At 55.9% G+C, this 10,739-nt stretch overlaps 1 protein-coding gene across 8 annotated transcripts; it reads right to left on the bottom strand.

Annotated features, from left to right (window-relative positions):
- Positions 1 to 1,531: 1,531 nt before the first annotated feature.
- Positions 1,532 to 9,533, bottom strand: ALKAL2 (ALK and LTK ligand 2). Of its 8 annotated transcripts, none has more exons than XM_051831566.3 (6): positions 9,182 to 9,531; positions 8,283 to 8,592; positions 7,173 to 7,226; positions 7,009 to 7,089; positions 4,480 to 4,545; positions 1,532 to 2,116 (listed from the first exon to the last, which is right to left on the bottom strand). In XM_051831566.3, the coding sequence occupies exons 2-5, from the start codon at positions 8,539 to 8,541 to the stop codon at positions 4,481 to 4,483; spliced, it is 459 nt and encodes a 152-aa protein (XP_051687526.1). In that variant the 5' UTR covers positions 8,542 to 8,592; positions 9,182 to 9,531; the 3' UTR covers positions 1,532 to 2,116; position 4,480. The 8 variants fall into 8 exon arrangements, 5 of the variants coding, with proteins under 5 accessions (XP_051687526.1, XP_051687525.1, XP_089184014.1 ...); XM_051831565.3 differs by having other exon boundaries at positions 1,532 to 2,119; positions 9,182 to 9,530; XM_089327888.1 differs by lacking the exon at positions 9,182 to 9,531 and adding an exon at positions 8,758 to 8,885 and having other exon boundaries at positions 1,532 to 2,119.
- Positions 9,534 to 10,739: the final 1,206 nt, after the last annotated feature.

Genomic DNA, 10,739 nt, shown 5'->3' with positions numbered 1-10,739 from the left:
ATCTGAAAGTGTTGGCCTTTCCTGTCACATGTGCTGTGATGTGAGTGTATTTGTCATGGGTGTTAGGAATCAGAAGATGGAGATCAGCTTGCTGCTGCCACAGTTATGTCGCGGTGAGGGCTCAGGTCCCTGCAGCCGTCATTGTCCTTGCCTTATCAGCCATTGCAGAGCCCGGTGGGTGCTGTTAGCTCCCCCCACCATTTTTTTTTTTAAGTTTTTATTTTCACTTTATTAGAAAAGCAGAAAGATGGCAGAGTTCTTCATCTGCTGGTTCACTCCCAAATGTCTGCCACAGCCAAGGCTGAGCAGGGCCAAAGCCAGTAGCCAGGAATTCAGTCCAGGTCTCCCACGTGGGTGGCAGGGACCCATGTACCTGAGCCATCGCCTGCTGCCTCCCAGGTTGTGCATGAACAAGAAGCTGGGATTGGAAGCAGAACCAGGACTCCGGCACTCAGGTATGGGCTCCGGTGTCCTAAGCAGCAACTTTGGCGCTGTGCCATGTGCCAGCTTCTCGCCCCCATCTTGACCCTGTGTTCACAGTAGGACCTCACATCCTGGGGGAACTTTTAGTCAAAGATCATTCCTCAACCCAGGGCCGAGTGGGTCATCACCCACTAGAATAAGGAGGTGAGGGGGATGAGGGGCTTCCCTGCCTGGCCTCCTCCAGAGAGGCCCCACGTGGCTGGGAATGGGAGGAGCCTTCAGTCCTGGACCTCTGCCTCGGGGCTGAGCTCAGCCCAGATGAGGATAAGGTGCTTCCACCCCACTCCCGTGCAGAAATGGTGAGGTTGTCACAGGAGAGCTCTGCTGATGGTGTGCGTGGCTGCCAGTGGAACTGAGGAGCAGATGAGCTCACAGGTTCAGGCTGGGAGTATTGAGGTGTAGGAATGTCACATTAGCTGTGGTTAGAAAGGGGCTAACCGGAGCTCTCCTCATCATCCAGCTTGTTGGATGTCAACGTCAAGGTGGAGAGATTTCTTACCCTTCTGTTCCAGAGTTTCATTTCCCTTAACCTTTGCATTTGGGTCTTACAGACCCTCAAACATTGCAAGGCTCTGTCTGCCAGCTGCCACTGTTGACAAGGGACCGACCGTATGCACCGGGGATGTCTTGCTTTACTGAATTCAATCCATCTTTTTTAAGTTGGATCCATGAAATTTGTTTAAAACCTACTTACCTGTTAAAACCTGGGACTGCTTAGAAGTCTTAAGGCTCTTTAATGTTTTCATTTTAACAGTCATAGGAAATAATGGATTTTGCCTTACTTGGAATTCTTGCTATGAAGTCAGAGACTGCCTTATGAAATTATGTCACTAGCACATAGGAGCATCTACAGTTTAAAAATAATATAATTGTCCCTAACAGAAATTCTTAGCCTTTGAGTTTCATGAATTTATGCCTTTTAAGTTCTGTGACGTTCTGCCAGTGAATGACCCCTTGTTGGATTTGTAAATCAAGAATGTCCAAGGATGAACTTGTCACACAGGTAGTCACCTTGAAGACCACTCAATACAACAAAGGCTGGAGACCATCCATTATAACAAACACTTCATTTATTATGTCTTTATTTACAGTATTTACATATTGCACAATAGCTGGCATACTATATTACATCTGTTATACAGAGGACAAAGGGAATTAGCCTGATATATTCACAGATTTACACTCCACTGTCTCCAAAACACAACTAGAGTGTTTTTTTTTTTTTAATTTTTCATGCAATACCAAATAATACTCTGGGAGTTTAATTGAAAAAGTAATAAAAATATCAAATCATAGTGTATGCTATATGAAAATATAGTTTGAAATTCTGCCTATGTTTCTAAAGAAATAATCTGTGGTTTCACCTAATAGGAAAATGAAGTCTGATGTTACTATACAACACAAACCAATGTGGGGCATTCTCTGGTTCTATAACAAATAGCAGGTTCAATGACAGACGTGGTGCCCTGTGGAACATGAACCTCTACCTGGGGTCAGCAGCACACAGAACTCGGGGAGTTTGGATGGGGTCTGTCTGCAAAAATAAATCTCTTGTTCACAAAGACAGCTCCGCTTCTCTGTTGCTGTCCAAGGCACTTCTCTGGTCTTGGTGTTTCCCTCACAGCTCTGCTCACTGCTGAAATAAAAGCATCTGGTTACAGCGCACACTTCATTATGTCTAGAAAACCTGTAATAGTAGAGCAATAATGTTTGTAAACTTAAGAAATCTCAATGTGTTTGTAGATTGCTCTATGTTCCAAAAAGTGGAGTCTTTATTTTGGAAAATAACTTTGTTCGCTGTGACTCTCCCAGCAGTCCAATACGTGAGTGCTTATGGAAGTCCAGGGACAGTGCTCAGTCAGTGTGGGCTGTGAGAACCTTCAGATGCCAGTCCACAGGGATTCACAATTTGTGGCAATTCTGAGAAATAGCTGGATGGCCTTATACCTCGAGTTAGCAAAGTACTTAACCGTAATTAAATACTCTTGCTTCTGGTTCTCCAGGTTAGGACATCTAAGGCATTGGAATAGTACTTACTCTCTGTTTTGATAAACTTCAAAGTTGTTAGACTACACTGTAAGTGCAGAGTGGTGCTTGTGGCTTTCCGGCCTGAGGAGGTGGCCCTTGGTCACATCTGCAGCTCTCAGTGCCTTGTCTAGGCTCTCAGCCTTCAAGGGGAGGAGGCTACAGGGTTAGGGTGAGCAGCAGAGGGAGGCTGCTCTCCAGGTGTGCCACAAGGGAAGCACGACGTGGGCACACGAGCTCTCCCAGCACTGACCAGTGTCCTGAGCCTCTGCAGGGCAGAGACACCCAGACTGTGCCTGCACTGGAGACGTGCCAGTCAGAAGTTTGCTACTGTAGTTTAAAGTTTCGGGAGTTAGAAGAACTTGATCTTTAAAGAATTAAAAAATGGAATATCAGTGCTTTAAGCTTTACCTAGTTTTTGTCCAAAACAAACCCAGTTACATTTGGCACAACTGATGAGGTGAGGGAACAGCTGCTCCCCACTCCACCACCCGTCGCGTCTGCTTTGGGGTCCAGGATGGGCAAGTGACCAAGAGCTCTAGCTGCAAGCCCTGTGTCCTGGGAGCAGCTGGGGAGGCAGCCTGTCAGTGACTGGCAGAGACAGGCGTGTGAGGACGAAGGGTGTCCTCGTCAGCAGGTGCCCAGCTGTCCTCACGTGTAAGGAAACGGAAACCTTCCCAAGGATGTGGAAGGCTCTTCCCTGGGGGGGCGCCTTTACTCTAAGGCAACACTCGATGCTGTTCCCAGCTCCTCTAGCACATCCCCTAAGGAGACCAAGAACATAATCCATTTACCACTTTTAAAGGAAAAAGCCCTGCCACCAGGGCAGTGGGTGAGAAGCTGAGAGCAGTGAGGGGAGGCGGCCTTGCCCAGCCAGGACTGCATTCAAGGCTCCGGCCTTCCTCCTGCCGGTACAGGTGCCAGCCAGCCGTGGAGTCCTCCACCACCTGCCCGCTTCCTGCCCCGAGTCTTTCCTCTTTGTTAGAAGTGGCTTCTGATAGGGAGGGCTGGGTGCTGGGTGTGGTGGGCGGCACTGGCCTCACATAACCCATTCTGGTTACAAGGCTGGTCCAGGCACCCTCTGCTGCAGCCTAAGTACTCATGTCTGGCATGGACTAGACATAGTGTCTCCTAATTATTAATGTTTTCAAGGTGAGAGAAGCACTGGCGGGCAGCCAGTACGTCTCACTTGTGGGCAGTGGCCACTCACAGGACACAGGATGTCCTGCTGTCTAAAGTAACTGAATCCTGTGTCATTTGTGTCACTCATGTGCTGACTGCGTGGCTGGAGCCCCTGGAGGTCAAGCAGAACTCTTGCTTCATGGACTCATTCGTTACATGTATGTTGACTACTAGGTGTTAGGATAGAAGCACTTAAAGAGGGCAGTTCTTCTAAGCTTATGGGCATAACGACGGACTCCGGGTCAGACCTTCAGATACAGGTTATGGAGGGGACTCTTCATAGCCGTGGTCAGCCCCGTGCAGACAGCCCTGTCCCCACCCTGTTTCCTGGTGGCTCCAAGCACTAGGAAGTCAGTAGGAACCACAGTTCGAACTTTCAAGTTCCATCTTTTCCCGGGCCACCAGGGCACACAGCTGACACTCTGGGTCAGGGGCAGGAAATACGTTTCGACCTGGGATACCTGTGCTTGCGCTGGCTTTGTCAGGTGGAGCCCCGTGGTAGGTCCAAGAGCACCTGTCCTCGCCTGCGTGGGTGAACGCCTGAGGCCAGGAGCCCGGGGCAGGATTTCAAGCAGGAAGCCTGCTTTCTGCAACGTCCGCTCCGAAGCCCCTGGAGTTCTACAGACTGGCCAGCAGGGGGCGCGTTGTGTTTATGGCCGATTACTAGCCCGAGGTTTTGTGCAGCGCCCACTTTTTACTCCAAGAAAGGCTACCACAGCCCGGGAACGCGCATCTCTAAGTGCCCGAGCGCCTCCGGTCCCACGTGGAAGCCCAGCCCGGGGAGCTTACCTCATCCCTCGGTGCACATGGGACTGACGGCCAGGCGGGTGAGAAGCCGGGCGCATCGCTTGTAGTCTGCAAGGAAAAGACCACAGCGCCGTCAGTGACCGCGCAGCCCGCGAGCGAGCAGCATGCTTGTCGCAAGTGCATCAGCGTCTGGGCCAGTGCTTCTTTAGTTTTCTGAACTCCTTGGAAGCAGTGCAGGCTGTCCTCCGCCATCAGCGGCTCTGGGCTTTTGGTCTGACACTTTCTGTGCCCCGGGGAAGCAGATCACGTGCCGGGGCGGCCGGGGGCTGCGCGGAGCCGCTCGCGTTCTCCCCGCCTCGGGTGTTACCTCAGGAGCGAGGCTGCGCGCCCTCTCCACACACGAGCGCGCGGCCCGACTCAGGAACGCGGGGCCGCACGCGGCGGCAGCGCTGCGCTCCGGGCCCGAGAGCCCGCGCTGCGGCCACCGCGCCGCGCTCAGCAAGGGCAGGCGGGAGCCGCGGCGCCCAGAGCGCCTGCTTCCCAGCACAGCCGAGAGAGCTTCGCCCGCAGCTGGGAGTCTGATTCTGCGCGCGTCTTCAGCGTGGGGGTTTGCCCTCAGAGGGGAAACCTCATCGAACAGCTGCGACCGAGCCACGCGAGACCTGGCGACAGCACTCGCTGCAGCGCGGGCTCCCAGACTCCACAGCGCAGTCCAGGGCTGGCTGCTGGCGTGGACAGCAGGGACTCAGGGCCAGCTACTGTCCCACTCTGCAGATGCCCCTGGCCCTGCCTCCACACCCTGTACTGCATAGAAACCCGGAAGTTCACCAGGATGCAGATTTTCTAACTCGGGTGTGTGAGGGGCCACGAAGCCCCCACGCTGAGCATGAAGGCTCTGGGGGTCTTCATTTCAGGCTCTCGGGGATTTTCCCTTCCACGGTTTGGAGCAGCATGGAAGTTGCCAGCTCAGCTCTCCAGGCCCCGTGGGCTAGGAAGAGGTGGGAGTGACATTCAGAAGCCACTCATCCCAGCACCCAGACCTGCCAGCTCTTGGCTCCAAAGCCGAGTTGCCCTGAGCCAGGGCACCTGGTGACCGTGACGTGGACTGGTGGCACAAACTGCTTAAGTTCGTTGCAGTGACCTGAAGGTCACTTTCCAATTTAGAATCTAAAATCCTGTTATTCTAAGACAGTATATAACACAGAATATGAACACATCTGAGCCGCAATAACGACAGGATTCTCTGGCCCTGGGAAGCAGGTGCACACTTCTCAGACAAGTCAGTGTCAGGAGCAGCAGCACACAGCGAGGGAAAGGGGCTGAACACAGTGCCTGGGAAGTAACAAGTCACAGCACTGTGGGAACAGCATGTGCTGAGCAGGGTGCTACTGCAGCTCAGGAGCCAGGGAGCCAGCCAGGGAGCCAGCCAGGATAGCCAGCCAGTGAGCCAGCCAGGATAGCCAGCCAGGTGAGCTAGCAAGGTCAGCCAGGTGAGCTAGCCAGTGAGCCCGCCAGTGAGCCCGCCAGGTGAGCCTAGCACTCTTCCCCAGTGTAGGACCTGTGTGCCTCTTGCCTGTGCTGCAACTTTGACTGAAAGGAGCTGTGATACCACATGGAGCTGCCCGAGACCCCTGATAGGTGTTTGGGGATGTGCCTAGCTCTGAAAATGATGATTATATATTAATAAGTAACTTTGCTGGCTGAACCAAGGGAAAAAAACCTGTCCTTTATGCAAATTGGCTTTTGTTCTTCCTCCTTTCTTGTTTTTCTCAGTTGCTTCCTTGCTTTCTCCCCCTTCTCCTGCCCCTGGACAGGCAGAACAGGCACATGTAGCATGCTGGTCTTGGGGCAGTCTCTGAAGCCCTTAGCAGATTCGTCCTGGATCTGCCTAGTTTTTCTTCTGTGAGCTTCACATGAAATGAAAGTTGCAGTCCCAATTAAAAAAAAAAAAGTAATGGTTTCGTGAAAAGCCAAACAATCCACTTTTGGGGAAAATATGTTTTGTTATAGAAAAACAACTGGAAGTCTGAAGAGAATGAAAAGACACCAGTGGGAGAAAAAGGCACACAGCTGAGCTTGACGGACCGGCAGCTTGTACAGTGGCGAAGGCAGCTAGAAAGCAACAGCATTCCTGGGTGAGGAGGCTACAGCTCCTGGAAGAGAACAGCCTCTGGTCAAGGCATGTGTCTGGAGCACTCCAGGTGGCTCTGTCCTCTGAACTTGGGCCATAGCCCTGGGCAGTAATCCTTTTAGCAGCTCCTTCTTACCTGTCTTCATCGTCACGGTGGAGTGGCTGGAAACACAGGCGTCAGTGGAAAATCCACAAAACAGAGGAGCAGTCCAGCCCATTCCAAGGGTTGGTTAATTCCAGTAAATTATGTAAATGATTTTCAGTCTGGCATTAGCTGAGGTGGAACTGAATACCTCCTCCAGTGGTCTGGTCATCCTGGCCCTCACTCTATATCAGAGCAGATGGGAGTCTGGGGGCGGGGCCCCTACTCATGCAAGGGGAGGTGAAGCAGGGGAGGGCTGTGGGCACTCATCCGTGAAGCATCCAGCCTGGTCACTTACATGCGGGGACTGTGCAGTCTCTGGTGTTGTGATACAGTCTGTGGAAGTGTTTGCTGCACTTTGGGCTAAAATAGAGAGGACCTGGAACAGGGAAGAAGACACAGCCGGTGAGGACACAGAGGCTGCAGAGGGCCTGGGAGAGGGAGGGGAGAGCAAGAACTCACCTGTGAGGTGTTTTAAGAACTTGTCCTTCATCCTGAGATCTCTAGGAACAATTTCTGTGTGAGGGGAAAGGAATCATTATAGTGCCTGAATGAAGCCTTTTAGAAAATGCAATCTGAGCTGAGTGTTGAGGAAAATGATCGGAAGCTGCATTAGCCCTGCTTCGCTGCAAGTGACAAGCAGACCAGAGCACCCTTGCTTGTGAGAGACGGCACCAGGTCAGGCTCCTGTCAGGGGCACGGTTTTCTTCGCGCAGCTTCACTGCCCACAGCGCCCACGTTAGAGTGCATGCATTACAGGGGGAGGGGATAGAGGCCATAAGGTTGTAGCTTTTAAGTAAGAAAGCTTTTTATTATTTCCTTAAGTAAATCACTTGTAGAAAGTTTGAAGAGTTTGGGATTCAAATCCCACAATATTTCAGTCTGGAAAGAAAACCTGATCCTTCAAATTAAAAAAAAAAAAAAGTCTTCCAGAAAAAAGATTAAATGCCTTTAAAACCACCTGTTGGTAACTCCCATACATAAGAATGGAGGCAGACAGTACTCTGGCCCCCAAGGAAGGAGAGTTCTAGAGAAAGACCCCTCAGAACCAAAGGCCTCCCTACCGCACAGAGACCCTTTGTGCTCTCAGGCTGGGTTTTGCTCTTCACAGCCACCCTCTGCACTGGGCTGGTGACCTCACTGGGATTGCCTGCCAGAGGGACACTGACACCCTGCCTCCCTCTGGCCAGGTGGGGTCTCCTGGAGGCCTTCCTGGCACTCCCCTCAGAGCTGCGAAAGTTCTGCGCGGGGAGAGCCACACAGCAGACCCAGGCAGCAGCTCCAGGCCGTGGAAGCAGCCTAGCCGCTGGTATCCCGGAGGCCTCGCACCGGCCTTCCGTTTCTGCCCTTTGCTTTCTCGTAAAACAAAAATTCCTTCTTAAAAAAAAGAGCTCAAAATAGATTTTTCTTTAAAAAATGTGTTTCTCAACGACAATTCTGTCTCCAAGCAAATACAAATCTTGCGTGGTCTCTGACATGGCAGGTAGACACAGGGGCAGTGCCCTCGGCCCACACCGCGGGACCCTCGCCCCCTCCCAGTCCTTCAGGTCCACACCCAGCCGGGACCCTCACCCACTCTCTGCTCCTCCGGGTCGGCGCCGTAGTTCGCGGCCTCCCCGGGGCGCAGGGCGTCGTCCTGCGCGCCGAGGATCCGCAGCCTCTTCGGGTCCCCGGAGTGGTATTTCCTGAGTTCCTGGACGATCTCCACCATGAGGCGCAGCAGCGTCTGCCTGTCCGCGGCCTCCCGGGGCTCCGCGGCCCCCTGGCCGGGCCCTGCCGCCCCCAGCAGGAGCAGCAGCCCCAGGAGGAGGGGGCGCCCGGGCCCGCGCATCGCAGCTCGGGCGCGGCGGGCGGATTCCGCGCGCTCTCGGAGCTCCGCTCGCTGGGAGAAGAAGGGACGGGGGCAGGGAGGGCGGTCAGCCGGCGGGGAGCAAAGGCGGGAGCGGGCGGACCCGCCGGGCTGCGGCAGACGGGACCCCGCATCCCTAGACCCTTGGGGACCCACAGCCTCGGCTCCCAGGGCCCCCTCACTCCCGGAGCCGCGCACCCCCGCGGAGGCCTGGGACTGCTGGTCGTGGTCGGAGGCGCTCTCCGCGAGGACCCGTCCCAGGTCCCACCCGGAGCGAGCGACAGCGGCTGATGCGAAGGTCCCGGGCGCACCCGGAGGTCCCGAACTTCCCTCTGCACCGCAGGGTGGGCCAGTAAGCCGCGGGGGCAGCACCGCACAACTTTCCCGAACCTTTGGAAACGCCGCGGCGGGAGACCCCCACCCCGCCCCGCCCCGCCCCACCGTAGCGCGGCGCGCCGGGCCCAGGCCCTCCTCGCCTTTGTGCGGCGGTCCTGCCGGCCTCAGGGTCCCAGCCTCACCGAGATCCCAGCGCGAAACCCGCGCTCCGCCGCCGGGGAGGTCCCTCAACCCCTGCCCCGCGCCGCCCGCCGGGCCACCTGTGCTCAGCACCGAGCTGCGTTACCTGCGCCCGCGCCGGGAGCCTCGGAGTCCTCGAGCGTGTGCCTGCGCCCCGAGCCCGTGCACCCGGAGTCCGTGCGCCCCGAGCCCGCGCACCCCGCTACTCCATGCCCAGCGCGCCTGGCTCGTACAGTGCAGGGCACGCGGGATGCGGGAGTCGTCGCTCCGAGGTGGACCGGCGGTCCTGGGTGCGCCGGCGCCGAGACCCGCAGCCGAGCTCGGGGCGCTTCTTATCCTGGCGCCCGCCAGCGTCAGGCGGGTCCCCGAGGGCTCCGGGCCGGCTTTAATTAGAAGCCGCTGGAGCGCCCGCACCGGCGCGCAGATTCGTCAGACCCCCGCCCCCGCCCCGTCCCCCACTTCCCGGTCCCCGCTCCTTCCTCTCCGCCCCGCCCCGCGCCCGGCCCCCTGCGTCCGGCTCCGCGCCGTCCCTAGTGACAGGGGCGCGAGTAGCGCCTTTGCCGGGAACTCGTCGGTTCTGTCCGAACCCAGACCTTAAGCTCCGGAGACGGGAGGCAACCCACTGGGGGACCCTGCGCCCCCAGACCGCGCGAGCGCCCGCGGAGGCCCCGCGGGGGGACCCTGCGCCCCCAGACCGCGCGAACGCTGAGGGGGCCCCCAGGGCTGCGTCTTTGGGGAGTTTGATCCCTCGGGTGTGCCGGGCACTCCGTGGGGTTCAACTGCTCGCCTGCTTTAATTTTTTTTTCTTGTAAATTGTATTATCACTCAATTACGCACTTTCCCATTTTGTTGGCGCTTTCTGGGCAAGAGCTGGACACCCTCCAAGCGGCCGAGGAAGGTGTTCTGAGCAGGAACCCGCCGTGGAGGGCGCGCCACCTGCAGCCTCCGCCATTAGCCCCGCGTTGCTGCGGGCGCGCACGTGTGCGGGGCGGGGCCTTGGGCGGCTGCGGGGTCCCCTGCGGGCTCCTGGCTCTGACCTGCCTCGCTGCCTCGGACACGTCGGTGCCTGTGACAAGGCATCTTTCCTGTCTCTCCGCCATTGCCATTCTCTCGGGTTCCGTCTCTCTCCGTCCCTCTCTGGCCTGCGTGCGTCTCCGTCACTTTTCCTTTCAACAGCTGCGGTTCCTCGAGCAGAAGGCAGGGGTGGGTGAGGCAGAGGTGGAGGACATTAAAACGGGGCCACCTAGGCTCCCTTGCCCCGTGCGCGTTTTCATCCCCGCGCACGGTTTGATGTCACAGCCAGGTCTAGGGCTTGCAGCGTGACTGAAACGCGAACGCTTCTGCTGAAACACGCAGGAAAAAGTGAAAATTCTCCTCAAGCGGCCCTGAGGCAGACAGTGAGATTTCCTGCGTGCGTGGGGGCGGGGGGTTTGCGGTTTGCAAATGGAGAGCGCCGCCTAGCGAGGCTCGTCCTGGCCGGGTGCGGGTCCCGCAGGTGCGCCAGTGCCCCCAGCAGAGAGACCTGCCTGGCTCCCGCTCTAGCGAACTGCTTTGGTGTGAAATACTTTTTGAGAAAGTGTTGGTGTGGCTAAAAAAAATTTTAGCCTAATGACATTTATTTTCATCTAAATTCATATTAAAGTACTTTTTTTCAAATAGTGTTT

This window comes from Oryctolagus cuniculus, chromosome 2 (genome assembly GCF_051225735.1).
Source record: "Oryctolagus cuniculus isolate XC-2025 breed Fujian yellow rabbit chromosome 2, ASM5122573v1, whole genome shotgun sequence".
Classification (NCBI taxonomy): domain Eukaryota; kingdom Metazoa; phylum Chordata; class Mammalia; order Lagomorpha; family Leporidae; genus Oryctolagus; species Oryctolagus cuniculus.
This window is presented reverse-complemented; position numbering and strand designations above follow the sequence as displayed.